General features: G+C 38.6%; 2 protein-coding genes across 4 annotated transcripts; one reads left to right on the top strand and one right to left on the bottom strand.

Moving 5' to 3' along the window:
• Positions 1–4,211: 4,211 nt before the first annotated feature.
• Positions 4,212–7,754, bottom strand: LOC133740206 (protein IQ-domain 26). 3 transcript variants are annotated; one of them, XM_062168152.1, is made up of 4 exons: positions 6,964–7,754; positions 5,857–6,318; positions 5,134–5,340; positions 4,212–5,042 (listed from the first exon to the last, which is right to left on the bottom strand). In XM_062168152.1, exons 2-4 carry the CDS (start codon positions 6,286–6,288, stop codon positions 4,461–4,463), a joined length of 1,221 nt encoding a protein of 406 aa, XP_062024136.1. In that variant the 5' UTR covers positions 6,289–6,318; positions 6,964–7,754; the 3' UTR covers positions 4,212–4,460. The 3 variants fall into 3 exon arrangements, with proteins under 3 accessions (XP_062024136.1, XP_062024129.1, XP_062024144.1); XM_062168145.1 differs by having other exon boundaries at positions 6,956–7,753; XM_062168160.1 differs by lacking the exon at positions 6,964–7,754 and adding an exon at positions 6,690–6,938.
• A 3,040-nt stretch (positions 7,755–10,794) lies between these two features.
• Positions 10,795–15,114, top strand: LOC133740201 (nuclear poly(A) polymerase 4-like). Its single transcript, XM_062168133.1, has 10 exons — positions 10,795–10,993; positions 11,089–11,166; positions 12,140–12,247; positions 12,323–12,385; positions 12,479–12,640; positions 13,293–13,406; positions 13,493–13,555; positions 13,649–13,978; positions 14,075–14,239; positions 14,355–15,114. The coding sequence occupies exons 1-10, from the start codon at positions 10,850–10,852 to the stop codon at positions 14,928–14,930; spliced, it is 1,803 nt and encodes a 600-aa protein (XP_062024117.1). The 5' UTR covers positions 10,795–10,849; the 3' UTR covers positions 14,931–15,114.
• The last annotated feature ends 1,317 nt before the right edge of the window (positions 15,115–16,431 follow it).

Below are 16,431 nucleotides of genomic sequence, written 5' to 3'. Positions count from 1 at the left end.
CAATTTGGACGGAATAGTAGAAATTGGACACGACTGATTGAAATTGGAAAGTTCAGGGGGTAAAAAAGTGAAATTGAGAGTTTGGGGGGTGAAATGATGACACCCCCAAACCTTAGGGGGGTAAACTGTAATTAATCCTTAAAATAATTAGTTGATAAATAATGATGTAATTACAACGATGTTTATATTTGTACTAATTGCATTTTTTATTAATTTTTTTAATTACGTAGCAAGATGAAGCACAGAAATTGTGGCATAACGGGATGAAGAAAAAAGGGAAGACCAAAAGACACATGTTTTAGAGTTTTGATAGTTACGCTGTTGTGGAGGGCTTTGCACAATTTAAAGACATCCCTAGCCATATATCCGGAGGAACATCAAATGTAGGAAGTCAACATACGCACACACAACCAATTGCTGAAAATTCCCTATCAACTTGGACATGGATGTAGATGAGGTAATTGCAGTCCAACATGCAGATCCTAATGTGATGCCTCAAGGAAAGAAGGCTGCGAAAGAAGCAATACGGAAAGCCAAGAAGGCAGCGAAAGATCAAAGTCCTTACTCAAGCAGTCTCGAGAGTATAGCGAACAACCAAATAGAGGCAACCAAGGGCAAGAAAAAACTCGATGACGAATTCGCTCGAAGTCTCCAAGAGGAAGAGAAAAGAGCATGTATCCTCTTGCAAATCGAAATGCGAAAAGAGCAACTCCTATTTCAAGAAAGGCAAGATCGAATTAAAGAGAGGGAAGAGCGAAATAAAGAAAGAGAAGAGCGTATTATGGAGATTGATACAAGTAAAATGACGCCAAATAAAAAGCGTTATTGGTCAAGAAAACAAAAGAAGATAGCGGAGAAAGAAGATCTTGACGAGCAGCCGCCACCTTCTATGGGTGGATACTATCCGCAATCCAATTTTGGTGGTGCATTCCCACAACCAAACGTTGGTGGTGCATACCCACAACCTCCCTTAACTGGTGGATTCCCACCACCTCTCTTCACCGGTGGATTCCCACAACCCCCTTACCCCGATGGATACTATCCGCAACCACCTTACCCCGGGGGATATCCTACGTACAACCACAATTTTCACATTTCTCTATGGGTGAGTCCACCAACCCTAACCCTAATGATGAGCCTTCAAACACAAATTGGATTTCTAGAGAGGATGAGGATTATGATTTGAATAATTAGGTTATTATGCATGTTTGTAATTGTATTGTACTTTTTCATAGTTTTTCATTTATGTAAGCGACAATTTAATGAAATAAAAGTTGTATTTGAAAATTCCACGTATTAAAGCACACACTTTATATTCAAAATCATAGCACATAATAAACATAATACAAGCTAAATTCAAAGCACACAATTATCCATTATTATCATTAAATATATTTTATTTTCTCTAATAAATTTTTTTTAATTCTGATAAACAGTGAAATGAACAGTAAAACCGCGGGTGAACAGTGAACAGCAAAATATGAACAGTGAAAAAGTTAACAGTGTTGACCGGGCAAGAAAAAAAAAAACGGATGCAAACCTATGTCCAGTGAATAGTAACTTGACTAGTCGAATTCTTGACTTCTCGACTTTGTCTTTTCTTGACTACAGGTGTACTTGCTCTTACGAGCTAGCAATTTTAAAACATTTCTTTGAAACCTTAATGATATCAATCTACTTTTGTCTCTTCGCAATAATGGATGATGTGTTTAATTATATGATAGAAATGACCATATAATTATAAAATTTAGAACTGAGCAGATAGTTATAAACATTTCTTGGAAACTTTAACGATATGTCGATATCAATCCACTAAAAGTTGTGAAAATGGAGATGTACTCATGTACTATCCATAATTTATTAATCTGTCAATGCATTAACTCTTTTTTGTGGTATTCTGATTTTTCAATTATTGAGGTAGATCAACCCTGTCTTATTGTAGACTATCTCTCTAGCAATATAGAGTATATACTACAGTAGAAAATTAGTCTACTATTATTGAAAACTGATATGTCGATACATTAATATCTTATATTGAACTTTTGAATAAGTAGAAATTCATATGATGGACCCTTCTCAACTACCTTATAACAATATACCTTTTATTGTAGTAAATGGGAGATGCTAATTCTAGTAGCAGAGTAGCAGACATTTACCCTCCTCTCAATCAGGCCCGGCCCTGGCCCAGGGTAGGCAGGGCGATAGCCCAGGGCCCCAAATGAGGCAGTAGATGAAAAAAAAACAAAAAATCAAATCTGTATCTCTAAAATGCATCTCTCTTACTTTCTGTTGTGAATCAAACTAAGAGAAAGAAAAGGAAAATGGAATTAATCTATCCGCATGCAATGATTCCTTGGCTTGTATGTACAATTATACATATGCACACACACATAAATATAAAATATGTTTTTTTCCGGTTGTATCATATTTTTTTCATCAATATAAAATATGTTTGAATTTTTTTTATATAAAGGGCCCAATTTTATTTTCTGCCCCGAGCCTTGAATTTCTCAGGACCGGGCCTGCTCTCAATCTCAATGGTTTGTACAACATTTTCATTATTTTGTAGGGAAAATCTCACAAACAGTACCTGACCTATCGGCCACTAATAACTTTTGTACCTCAAGTTCAAAAAATATCAGATTGGTACCCGAACTTCTGACCCCGACCCAATATCAGTACCTGGGAACAGTAAAATCGTTAACGGAGTTAATTTTTGAAGGGTAAATCTGTCATTTCACTGTTCATCATCTCCGAAACTCTCCCCTCTTTCTACAATACCAGATTTCTTCTTCATACCTCCTCACCACTATCAACCAACCTTTCACTTCTTCAATAGCCACCGTCTCATCCACCACCAACTCCTCTCACCTCTCACCTCTCACCTCTCCTTTGGTCGATTTGGGTTTGTGTGTGTGAGGTATGAAGAAGATAATGAAAAATCTGGGTTTGCAGAGAGAGGGGAGAGTTTTGGAGATGATGAACAATGAAATGACAGATTTACCCTTCAAAAATTAACTCCGTTAACGATTTTACTGTTCCCAGATACTGATATTGGGTCGGGGTCAGAAGTTCATGTACCAATCTGATATTTTTTGAACTTGAGGTACAAAAGTTATTAGTGGCTTGAAGTTCAGGTACTGTTTGTGGGTTTTTCCCTATTTTGTAACAGCAAGTAACTTTTTTAGGTACGCTCCCCTTTGTTTAGTACTTTGCAGACAGCATGTGGTCAGCTTGAATTAATATGCTGTTGTCTTTGTTGTCCTCATAAAGGAAGTTCCTACATAATAAGCTTGGTCATGGGACTTGTCAATTCTTATTATAGCTCAATTGGGGATTTCAAGTTTTGAATCCACCACCTGTCTTTTCCTGCTATTTTCATAGTATACATTAACTAATTTTCCCATATCAAGGAAAATTCTGCTATCCACCTGGGCCGTTCTCACCTGGTGATGTGGCAGAACGACAGTCACTCATTTCATTTTGGGTTCTGAACCTATCATGTAGGAGCAGTCATGGTCGAAGTCAGAAAATCCGACTGGAAACCGCCATGCACCGTGGAAACTTTCGAGCCTCAGGCCGCCGTCACAGCATCGAGCAAACTCAGGCAACCCCTCCATCCTTCTGTCCTCCCCAACACACCAGCAGGCATCGCCGACACCCCTCTCCACCTGACGGTTCCAGGCAACACAGACCAGATCGAATCCCTCCGATCCGATCTGACTGGGTTTTTTGGTTTGCCACTGTTCTGTCAGCGCTTGTATGCCATGCGCCGCTGTTAACAGACAGCAGGTGACCCTCACCTAGGTGAATAGCAAACTCTCCGTATTATCAAGGGACATAATTTAAATGTTTCTAATCAAACACTGCCCTAAATCAGTGCCAAGTTCGTTAAATCAGAAATGGGATGGAAGCTAGCTAAAGCTCTTTGGTGGGAAAGTACGGATTCAAATGGATTTCAAATTCTTGCACAAAATGGCTCCCGCTCCAATAATGTTCTGAACCATGCACCCTATTATTCTTATCTATGCTGCCCAAGATGAATCTACCAACAGTTTCAGATTTGGCGATGGATGAAAAGGAAAGATTCTTGTCCATTACTACTATGCAAACAGAACTCGAAAATTGTGCATTGAACCCTTTTCTAATCAAAATGGGATTTCCTTATTCAAACTGTGATAGCATAACTGTTTAACTTTACCAAGACAAGATATTGAAGCTCCTCTCATTTCATTAATTCATTGCTCATAAGACACAATTAGAAAGAAACTGTTGAGAAAATTAACGAAGAATTTACAAAGCACTGTGTTCTACCCTATTCATTGTCAATTACTAAAGTGGGAAAATAAGGCTTGGAGAAGCTCTTATCCTCTCCAATCTGTTTCTTTACCATCTGCTATGCAAGTGCTTCCTGATTTTGATCTAAGAAAGAGGCTAGTCTTCCCATCGCAGCTGCTTCCTCACACTGTTTCTTCTTGGACTTGGTTGTAGGGTCGATGCATTCGAATGCCACTCACACTGTTTCTTGCTGCCATTATTTCATCAAGGGAAAGCCTCTTCCTAGGCAGGGGTTCAGGCCTTTGCTTCGGTGCACTGTGGGACCTTGATTTGGCCTTAAATGACTTGGTGCTTGACATATAGTTTGGGCAGTTTGAGTAAGGATGAAAGAAGCTGTCTCCACAAACACTCTTGGCAGGTGTACTGGGTGCATTAGACCGAAAAGAGCTGGCCAAACGGGGGGTACTATGGGCTGTACTGAACTTGCATTCATCAGCATTGAAGTACCATTCATAATCCTGAAGCTGCTGGCCCCCAGGTACAGTAATGCGAGTTGGAATTGGACATGGCAGTGGCGAAGTGGTGTAAGGCACATCTTCGCCATATTCAGATAAGACGGTGTTGAATCGGCGAGACTTGGATCTGGTTCTGAAGGTATCGATTTCAACAATCTTTGGGCTTTCATCAAAGCCATTAAGAGAAGGTTCATAAGTTGCAGAAAGCCTCTTGCTATAAAATTCACTTCTTGCTTCATCAAATCTCTCCTGAAAATGATTGAGGCGCAACAGTCAGGGCAGCACTATGAGCAAATTGCAAAATGTGCTCAAATGAATGTTGATGGAAACTAGAACTTACAATGGACTTCCTAGGCCTGCTTTCGGGTAGGAACCTGTTCTCTTTATTGAAAGAACGACGTGCTCGCTGGTATCGGACACTTGTCTGTGCTCTAATAAGAGCTTGCATACCATGAAGAGTAGCAGCAGCTCGTTTCCTGACAAGAAAGCCTCTAACAAGAGCCTGCAACTTAACAAGTCCTCTAAGAGCTCGGTGCGCCTTCCTGGCCTGTAGACAAAACCAAATTAAAAGGCAAAGCATTAGTAAAACAACCAAGAGTACAAAGTCATAACTCATAACACAAATACTAACAAAAATGCCGGTTAACACTCTACTCAGCTTTCAAATTTCAAAAATCCACATTAGGAAATGAGGACTCACAAAAATGCTCTAGCCGTTTGATTCATCAGATAATTGTACTGTTCCATAGGATATGGAAACAATAAACAAGCTTTTCAGAGCAAAGACATAAAAGTATTGTTTAAGAATGATGACCAAGTTTGTACTGTTCCACCAGGATTTGGAAACAATTTTAACTAAAACATAAAAGTAAGAACTAAGAAAACTACTTCCATAATAGAAACCAAACACTTCATTAGGAGTAGTTTACTTTTCACGCCACCAAGTGAACAAGCGTTTCAACACAACATTCTCTCAACCAAAATTAACTATAGGCAGACATACCAATCAGCAAATTGAAACATTAGACACCAAAATATAACCAAAACCAAAAAATCCACTTACCAAATAGCCTCTGAAAACAGTCTGAATCCTCATTGCCGCCCATCTCTCTCTCTTACCAAACAAGTCTCCTCCACAGCCCTTGCTCGTCAGCCTCACAACCGCCACCGCCGCCTGAGCAGCAGCCACGGCAGCGTCAGCAGCGGCGGCAGTGGCAGCAGCCACCGCAATTGCGTGCTTGTTCTGTTCCTTCTCTGTCTCGGCAAGATAGGATCTGAGCCAGGCTGAGTCAGCAGGGGAAACATTCGGGGGAAGATTAGCCGGGACATGACTAATTGGACTTGCATCTTTCAATGACTTGCCGAAACTCCACCTTCTCTTCTCTTTCCGATCACCAGGCCGAGTAGTATTGGTAGTACTATTTGGAAGCTCAAGAGGGTCTTTCTCTTTCTTCATCCCCAACAGAGCCTTCAACCATCTTCTAGCTCTCCCCATATTCCTCTCTCTAGAATGTGGAGTTAGGAACTGGAGAAAGAAACAAAAGACGAGGCAAAAGCTGAAGTAAGCGATAAGTCAAAGAGACCCAGGAAGAGTTTATGTAGAAGCAAACACTTAACAAACCACCAAATGCGGAAGGAGAAACAACAAAGAGAAAACTAGAAAGAAAGAGAATGTGGGTGAAGACGTTGAAGCTATATCTTCATTTTCATTTGGAGTGAGAAACTAGGATGGGAAATTTGAGAAATTTGAAACTAAAAAAAAAAAATCCGAAAGTGCCAAAAGCCAAGGTGGAGCTAGAACAGAGCAGAAAGGCTCTGCAAGATCTCACAGATTCTTTACAGGTTGCAACCAAAGAAGTGTGGAGCAAAAGATTAACAAACAAAAGGCATCAAAACCTTAAAAATAAATATGGATAAAATGACTAGCCCCCCTCTGTTCTTTCTCTCTCTCCTTTGCAAAAATCTGACAGCACCTCGTGAAGAACTGTATTACAGGACAAAAAGTGACACAGAAAGATGCAGAGGTTCAAAATCATTATAAAAATTTCAAAACCTTCAAAAACTCACCCCCAAGTAAACAAACAAGAATTAGCAGACAAAAGAGCTTACATGAAAAATCAGTAATAAACATATTATAACAAATAAGAAAGAGAGAAACAAACCAGACCACCTTCTTCTTCTTGAATCGTAAATTCAAAAAAGGCGCCGATTGAAATGTTTACACACACACACACAACCCACTTTGTCCACCGACTCAAACACTAGCAAAAAGCACTTAACACCTCCACCGCTTCCTTCTCTCCCTAAAACACAAACCTTTCTGGAGCAACGTGTACTAAAAATGAAAGATACCCACTGACAATCCCGTGAAGCCCAAATTTTTTTAAACCTTCTTCTTCTCTAATCCAATTTCTCACACACTAAAAAAGAAACCCTCTGTTTACTAATCACTGCAACAACCCCAATAGCCTTCTCTTATTAAAGCCATTATCTTCTCTCATAACTCTCTCTCTGTCTGTCTATACTCTATAATCTTCTTCTTCCAGTACAGCACAGTCTAAGCTGAAGACTGAGAAAGTCTGAGCAAAGTCATTACAGCGTATAACCCAGTACTAAAAAGGGTTCCTTTATATAGCTACTCCTAGTCCCAAAAAAAGAAGTGAGCCCAAAAAGGCTGAGATTTTGCTTTCCTTGTTTGGGAGGAGAAGATCTTTTCTCAGTCACCCTTTTATTTTTGTTTCTGCGTATCTCCCTCGCTACTCAACAGTAATAAGATTTCTTCTCATCACTCAGACTCTGCCATTCTTTCTGCAATGAAATCTCTGAAATGGGTCTACCCAAATGAGCAGAGCGCTGATCAAGCAGATCTGGATCCTTTTGGGGGATGCAGACATTGCTCATTAAGAGGAGAGAGAAGAGGGCAATGTTGGGATTTGAAAGTCCATAAATGTTTGGTTTCATTTTCATTTTCTTTTTTTTTGAATTTTTCCTGATATTTGGGAAATGCCAGAGGTTTTAAGAGGGAGGACTAGAATTTAGGTGATGGAAAATTGGAAATGGGAATCTGAGCATTGACTTATCAGCTTCAAAAAAATTTGAATGCCAGATCTTGGTCTTGGTGGGTGTCAATGTTTTCTTTTGTTTTCTATTCTTTGTCACATGATGGGGAAGGAACCTGAAATAGTATGGATCCTATATTCTTGGCCAATGTTTGGCTAAAAACCAGTAGTACTCTATCATTAAAATTGAATAACGTTCCCCCTAGCTACCAACTTGAAATCTCTATATTCAAAAGTGATTGAACATACTAGTTTGGTTGGCAATTGAGATGATTGAACATACTAGTTTGGTTGGCAATTGAGATGATCAAGTGGAGTAAATTTAATCACTAGATTTACTAATTTAGAGGCTAAATTTGATCCCCTTATAATCGGCCATGTTATTAATTTTAATTGAGAACGATTGTTAACGTGCAAAATTTGGTAATCGAATAGTCACTATTCAACTCGTTATGAAGATCCATGTGGTGGGTATTGGAAGAGTTACAAGAAGTTGTGGAGTAAATCTAAATCCTATTTATCACTAAATTTGATTACCATGTATTGTGCCATATTATTCTCAATTAAACGTGCAAATTGGTTAGTTGAACGGTCACTATTCAAAATTTTTTCTTATTGTTACTAACAGTAACAGTTTTGCTCCCCCAAATTTCTCAACCTATAATAATTGCTTATCCTACCGGATCCCGAATGGAATAAAAGACTTTCTAAGCTTCGTTTGCTCTTCGGGCATTTATGTTTCAAATGGTTTCTACAGTTTAACGTTAGCACATGCATTGGTTCCATCCCTGGGTATACACAATGTACGACACTGCTTAACACAATAAACACGTACCAGGCCATCAGAGTTTCGCTTCATTTTATGTCCTTGGTTATAGAATTAACATCTAGTACGTCGACCTCTATTCCTAGTCTCTGTTGTATATTTTAGTTTTAAAATTATGCAATATTGCAACGGAAGATTCAAATTCAGAGGGAAAATTTTCAAATATACAAACATGGTTAAAAATGTACTTTGAAGATGGTAGGTTAGTTCGCATTTTATTAAATGGATCCCTTCGAAATTGAAGATGGTAGGTTAGTCTGGCAACCCTATTATGAAGTTTGCCATTATTCCTCTGGGGAATTCGGCTGTGCGCAGAGTTTTCTTCCACATTTGGGACCAGTATATTTTCATCCACATTAGTATTCCAGGCAGAGAGGTACTCGATCAGAGTTAATAGTTTTGGAGCTGGGTCCATGAGAGCTAGCTGGTCACAACTTATTATTGAGTCAATGTTCTCACAACTTATTATTGAGTCAATGTTCTAATTCAAAGCGACTCGTATTGCTTCTCCTACTCATTTAATTAGTTTGCGTTTGGATGGAGAGGTTTGAAATTCTAAACAAGTTCGAAGCTAGGGTTCTAAAGTTTGTTTGTTGTTTGGCCAAGAATGATGGATAATAAATTTCTTTCCAGAGGCATCAATGAGCAACTACGTGGTGTGGTAGTAGAATGGATGGTGATCGAGTAGTTGGCGGGGATGATGGTTGAGATTGTAACGGCAGCGGCGCTGGCGGCAGAGACGGTGGCAGTTGTGGTGGCTTATAAGCTGATATTTGTTTTGCCAAACCGTTTTTACAATTTACTCGATCCGCTTGTCTCGTTCATATTATAGTGAAAGGGGGTTTAAAACTTTAAATATCATGCAATGGGCTTTCGCTTGGAACACTGGGTTCCAAGTCCATCAAAACGAATTGTATCCGGTCCTCTAGCTCCAGCGGCGGTTGCTTAATTAGCCAGTATCTCACTACAAACTACAAAGACATCGACTATCCACGACCTCAAGCAAAATCTAAAGGAAAGATGGTATATAGGTATATATAAGATAATTTCACCAAGGCTGATCGCCTGATAACGGACACCGTTGCTGGAAAATGAAAAGAAGTCCAAGTTACACTATATTGCAATGTAAGTAGTGCTCTACTCATCTTGCATGCAGTTTATATGAAAATGGCATTAGTTCGCTTAAAAAGGATATAGAACAAATTTGCAAACAATACCCAGGTAAGATTGATCTAGACAATGATATGCAAGTATCCTTCACCCTAATTAGTAATTTTTCGTATTATACACAAATAAAACAACTTCTGTACTTCGTATTTTTGAAAGTGACTCGTTAAATTTCTCATACTTTTGAAGCCAAAAGTATTATACACGTACTATACACGATTTTAAAGTTTTTTTTCCGTATTTTACACATATTATTGAACAAAAATGAATATAAATTAATATTTAATTAAAAAATTTAATTATTTAATTAATTAAAAATATTTTGCCGAACTTTTCAACGAACTATTTAATAAAATGTCCGAATAATACACGTACGTATTTTTCGCGTACTATACACGTCCCGTTTTTTACTAACTATGTCCTTCACCAATGATGGGAACAAAAGTCTTGACAAAGTAGTGACGCATTTGACTAAAAAAAATTGCATCAAGCTGCTATTGAAATTATAGTGATTGATAAACTACCATTAATTTTATTGAAAAATCAAGAATTACGAGGTCATCTAGAGTATTTCTGGTTTTGAAGTCTGATCTAGGAGAGTTATTGTCAAAACTTTCTTAAAAAAAATGCATGGTACAAATAAAATGAAATTAAACGGTTAGAACATATGCGTGATGTTTATAGATATTTCTTGGCTTTCATCGTAATGAACCAAATTAGTTAGAGAATTTTAAGCTGATCAATTGAGTATAGCCTTTCTGATATTATCATGGATGGATGTAACGCATTGTATCGATCAACATTATTTTACTCCCCTTGAGTTCTCCGAGTTCTATGTTCCATCCTTGTTGCGAGGAAAAAGGGCAAAAAAAAAATATTAAATGACGGCTGCAGCATCCCTGCGTCGCCACGTGTCCTAGAATTTCCCTCCATATTCTTGGAAAGTCTTCTCCCATCTGCCAATCCTTGTTTCTTTCACTTTTGTTTCAAAATTTCGTTTTGGGATGCAAGCGATGAGCTCAGAGGGGTTGAGTGCTTCACCACCGCCTCCCCAAGCGGTGATCGGAATGCAATACGGAGTGGCACATCCAATTTCGCTAGCCGGGCCAACTGAATTCGATATTGAGAGAACTTTAGAGTTGGAGAAGGTTTGCACTGGCAATTTGTTCTTTGGAAAGGTCGTTTAGTTTTGGTTCTTTATGTTTCCTGAGAATATTGTTTCTGGGTTTATGGGTTTTTGAAGTTCTTGGTTGAAGCTGGGCTTTATGAAAGCAAAGAGGAAGCTGCCAAGAGAGAGGAGGTTCTTCACCGAATTGGGCAGGTCATTATCATCACTTGATTAAGACTGATTCTAGTATTAGAGGTTTTATTGTATGGACTTGATGAAGAGCCCTAATCGGTAAAGATTACTGTATGCTTACATTTCAATTTCTTGCAGAAGCCAATAGTTGTAATGCAACTGTGATTCTCCCTAGTTTGCATGCTAATTTGTGTTTGTTTTAGTAGTGCATGCCTTTTATCTTCCCTGAACTTACATCTTGATTAAGTTTTTCACCTTAAACTGGACTTTGTGGATTAGGGGCCATTCGTAATATGCCAAACATAGTCTTTCAATCAAGAAGGATCCCTTTTTCTTTAATTATTTGTTTTGAATGTTGTTTCTATAGTTAGAGTCTTCGAGAAGTATTATTCTGGTTTTGCTGGTAACTGTTAGACTAGGAATTTGACAATCCAATTGGAAAGGAAGAATACAATCTATATATTTGGGGTTAAATGGCTCATTGAACATGACCTAGGTTCTCTGATCTTCTAGTAATAAAACAATAAATTTGTAAGCCAAAACAAGGTATAATGTTTAGTCTATGTAGTCAAAAAGTAAAGGTTGCAGACATAGCATCCTAGAAACAAAGTCTTGAGTATGTCTTTTGTAGAGGTGAAAATGAATATGGAAACATCATGCGATTCATAAAGTACTAAAAGCTAACTTGTGATGCTTGAATGTAGAGTAGAAAACTAGAAATACAATGGGACATGAAACAATTTTGGTCATGCATTTGTGAATGAGATGCGTTTCCTAGAGCTTGTTTAGGTGCATTTTTGAGATCTGGGGTTAAAGTCTATGTTTGCTATGCACATTACGTTTTGGTTCTAGAACTATAATCATATTTATTTAGTTATGATTTTTGGTAAATTTAGAGGGCTTTTGTTTACTGCATCATTTACAATCCACGTCTTTTATCTGCTTTGCTGATTTCTTGTTGTACTTTCTTTTCTATTCTATCTTCTGATTGTAGATTGTTAAGGATTGGGTGAAGCAACTTACTCAGTTGAGAGGATACACAGATCAAATGGTTGAGGATGCTAATGCTCTTATTTTTACATTCGGTTCATATAGGCTTGGGGTAAGTTTGCTTGCTCTTGTTTGCCGTATGGTTTTGTCTTCTATCTAGGCACACTTATAGTTGCTTCTTTTGTAGGTACATGGTCCTGGGGCTGAGATAGACACATTGTGTGTTGGGCCATCTTACGTCAACCGTGAGGTAAATTCTGAATGCAGGCAGTATCACTTATACTTGTTATAATCTTGCAATTGTTCAGTATATATCTGCTCAATACTCTTTGGTTATCTTCAGGAGGACTTCTTCTTTGTATTGCACAACATTCTGGCTGAAATGGAAGAAGTGACTGAACTGCAACCAGTCCCAGATGCTCATGTTCCCGTAATGAAGTTTAAGTTCGATGGAATATCAATCGACCTCCTTTATGCCAGTGTTTCTCTGTTGGTTGTACCAGAAGTAAGTGCTGAGCTCTTCCCTTTAACTGTAACTATAAACAAGGTTAAAAAACTAGTAAATAGTATAAAATGTATAATTCGTTTGCGGATTGGGCTGGGAATCTCATTGCTGTCCAGTCTTGAATTATTTCTTTCCATATGACCAGGGATTACTAATGGTAGACTAAAGTAAAAATGAAGAGAAAGAAGACGGAAAAAACAAATGAGGAAGAAATATATAAAAAGAAAAAAAGAGAGAGGAAGGGTTCAAATTTTATATCTGCAGAAGTATAAAGGTACATATATATACATATGGGTTTAGGGTAAAAATTAGTCTCTGTCCCAGCTGCATTCGTATTCTAAGAGTTAATCATCAAGGCTAAATTTCTATCCATTAAATTATTTGCCTTCATTTCATCTCTCTTATGTATGTTGCTATTTGTTATGAGCTCGGTCAATCAGTTCTTGTGAGTCGTGACCTATCTCCGTTTCAGTGATCACATGAAAATTGTGCTCCTACATTACAAGTTTAATGCTTAATCTTGTTTGCAAGTTGTCACTTGCTTGAGGAGGTCTTGTTAGTTCGCATGTTTTTATGCAGCTCTGTGCTCTTATTTTTCTTTTATGTTCGTCTATATCCATCATTTTGCTTAATTGCTTTGAGTAATAAACAGGACCTGGACATTTCTGATGTATCTCTGTTGTACAACATCGATGAGCCTACTGTTCGAAGTCTTAGTGGCTGCAGGGATGTTGATCAAATTCTTAAGCTTGTTCCAAATGTTGAGGTTGACAGACTCCTCGATCTGCATATGTTTAGTTTGTCTTAAATTTCCTACATTTTTGTTTGCTAAATGACCTTTATTTGTTTTAGCATTTCTGTACAACACTCCGATGCTTGAGGTTTTGGGCGAAAAGGCGTGGTGTTTATTCCAATGTAAGTACCTTCTCACTCCAGAAATTATTTGACCTATTTAGTATTCTACATTTAGGCTGACTTTCAATTTTTGCTGAACTGATTTATGTTTAGGTTATTGGATTTCTTGGTGGTGTGAACTGGGCTCTCCTCGTTGCCCGAGTGTGTCAACTTTATCCTAATGCAGTTCCTAGCATGCTGGTTTCTCGATTTTTTAGAGTCTACACACAGTGGCGATGGCCAAATCCTGTCATGTTATGTGCCATTGAAGAGGATGAACTTGGTTTTGGTGTTTGGGACCCCCGCAAAAATCCTTGCGACCGGACTCATCATATGCCAGTTATAACTCCTGCATACCCTTGTATGAACTCTAGCTACAATGTTTCTAAAAGTACCCTCCGTGTCATGATGGAGCAATTTCAGCATGGAAACAAGATTTGTGAGGTCTGTACTTGTTCTGTCTTCCCTCCTTTCTTATAGATGTGAGTGTTCTTTGTAATTGACTAATGGTCACTTCTCCTGTTTGTTTGCTAAAACCAGGAAATACAACTGGATAAAGCCAGGTGGTGTACTCTGTTCGAACCATATTTGTTCTTTGAAAGCTACAAGAACTATCTCCAGGTCGACATCGTTGCAGTTGATGCTGATGATCTGCGTGCTTGGAAAGGCTGGGTGGAATCTCGGTTGAGGCAACTGACTCTAATGGTAATAAGAACAACTATATTTCAGTAGTTTGGTTTTCTTTTTCCTGAAAAAGAAGAATTCTATTTTGTTTAGTAGGGTGCATTTAAGAAGCTCTGGCGTCTCTTTACATCTGCAGATTGAGCGGGATAATTTGGAGATGTTACAATGGCACCCATATCCTCATGAGTATGTTGATACAACCAAACAGTGTGCACATAGTGCTTTCTTTATGGGTTTTCAGAGGAAAAAAGGTGAAAAGCTTAATGGTCATCGATTCGATATACAAGGGACTGTTGATGAGTTCAAGCAGTCCATTGTTGATATGTACATTTTTGGGAAACCTGGGATGGAATTCTATGTTTCTCACGTTCGTAGAAGGCGCCTTCCTTCTTACGTGTTTCCTGATGGTTATAAACGACCTAGACGGTCTAGAGTTTTGGCCCAGCAACATGATCATGAAGTTAGTGCAACGAGTTCCGGTGAGAGACACCTGAAGAGGAAGAATGATCTTGGTGGGGGTTCGCCGGAGAAACGACTATCCATTATCCCTCACAAAGCAGGAAGTGCATCTCCAGAGACTTTGGATAAATGTGTTGGTATGGAGGTAGTTGAATCAAACTCTGGAGAACTGGAGCCTGGAGATGCCTCAAATTCCAGTGTTATTACAAATGTTACTAGCATCACTAGTGTTTTCGAAAAATTTGATATATAGCCAAACAAAATTATAGGGCCCTTTATATCCTAATCGAATAGGAATCTATGATTCTATCATAGCTCCCTCTTTGTAAAGACTAATTAAATTTTCTTTTAAATAATTTTAGTCATACTGGAAACAAATAAAATTAATTAGACATATTGTGAATGTATCTAAAATTAATTAGATACACTTGTTCCAATTTTGAGTTCCTGACCTAACCTAATCCAAATGTCCACTAGAAACAAATAACTAATTTTAAATATATTCTGAATATATGGCCATTGTATGGGGTCGGTCATGATCTACTGAGTTCACTCTTAACTTGGTATCAAGCACTTTTAAGTTCTGATTAACGGTTTGCATCGACCGTGTGCACTTAAATTAGTTAAATATACTTCCGCGATTAAATATTTTTCCCCATCTATCTTTAGGGTACTCCTTTAAATTTTTGATGAATTTGTTGGAGATAGGTTCAACATGTTTGAGTTTTGAGGCCAATTCAATCCAATCCAATTTCCAATTTAATATGAAATCCAATTAATATTGGAATGATTGGATTCATCGATTTCGTTGGTTTGGTTCGGATCCTACCCACCCTCTACGATTGAGAATATATGGATGCAACATGATAGCAATAGTTGTTTCAATGGTTTTTTTCTTACTAAATGTTGATCAATAATTAGGTGACATTCTAAAGGGATGCTCGCTGAACAGCAAGCCTAATCTATGCAAGAATAATCTCGCCCTCTAAGGAGAAAAAATATTCATCTAGTCTAACCTGCCAAGCACGCAATTGTTGTACAAATATCAACTAGAAACGTCTTAGAAAAGCATATAGAAATTACCCCTACTGCAACGGCTCACGTCCAGAATGTCTTGTCTTGTTGAAATCCTAAACAAGTACCTTCTCCTTCCCCGTGGGGTCAGCGTTAGTACCTGCCTCAGGCTCTTCAGCATCCAACAACCTCGGCATCAGGTTGGTCTTTTTGCTCTCCAACTCTCCATCTTGAGACTTAAGCTTGTTCCGACGACCCTTAGGTCGACCCTTTTTCTTCGGAGTCTTCCCAACAGTAATCGGGACCTCCACAAGTTCACCAAGATGAAACTCAGGCGGTATCACAGCCAAGGTTTTTTTGCTGCTTCTCCATCGTCCACTCACCATGGCTAAATTTGCGCACCCTTAAAATTTTTGGGTAAATAGCAACATTAAGCCCAAGTGCCATCTCAGAACCAGCTAAGCCCAACTTCAATTTCCCAGACCCACCTTCAGGCCCACGTACCACCTCAGATGCTGGTCCACCGTCCCCCAACCCATCAAACTCATTGCCTAGGCCCAAAGTCCTCCCAGACCCACCTTCTGGCCCACTACTCCTAGGCCCAGCAGAAAACCCTAGTTTGAAAACAGAGTTTCCCACCGAGAATTCCTGGGCGCCCCGAAGTTGCACAACGAATCCTAAAAACTGCGACCCAGCCGCCATAACCTCCTCCGTCCCTTTAGAATTTAATGAGTTTAATT

The sequence above is a fragment of the Rosa rugosa genome, chromosome 1 (assembly GCF_958449725.1).
Source record: "Rosa rugosa chromosome 1, drRosRugo1.1, whole genome shotgun sequence".
Classification (NCBI taxonomy): Eukaryota; Viridiplantae; Streptophyta; class Magnoliopsida; order Rosales; family Rosaceae; genus Rosa; species Rosa rugosa.
The sequence above is the reverse complement of the archived record's forward strand: the minus strand, read 5'-3'. Positions and strand labels throughout refer to the sequence as shown.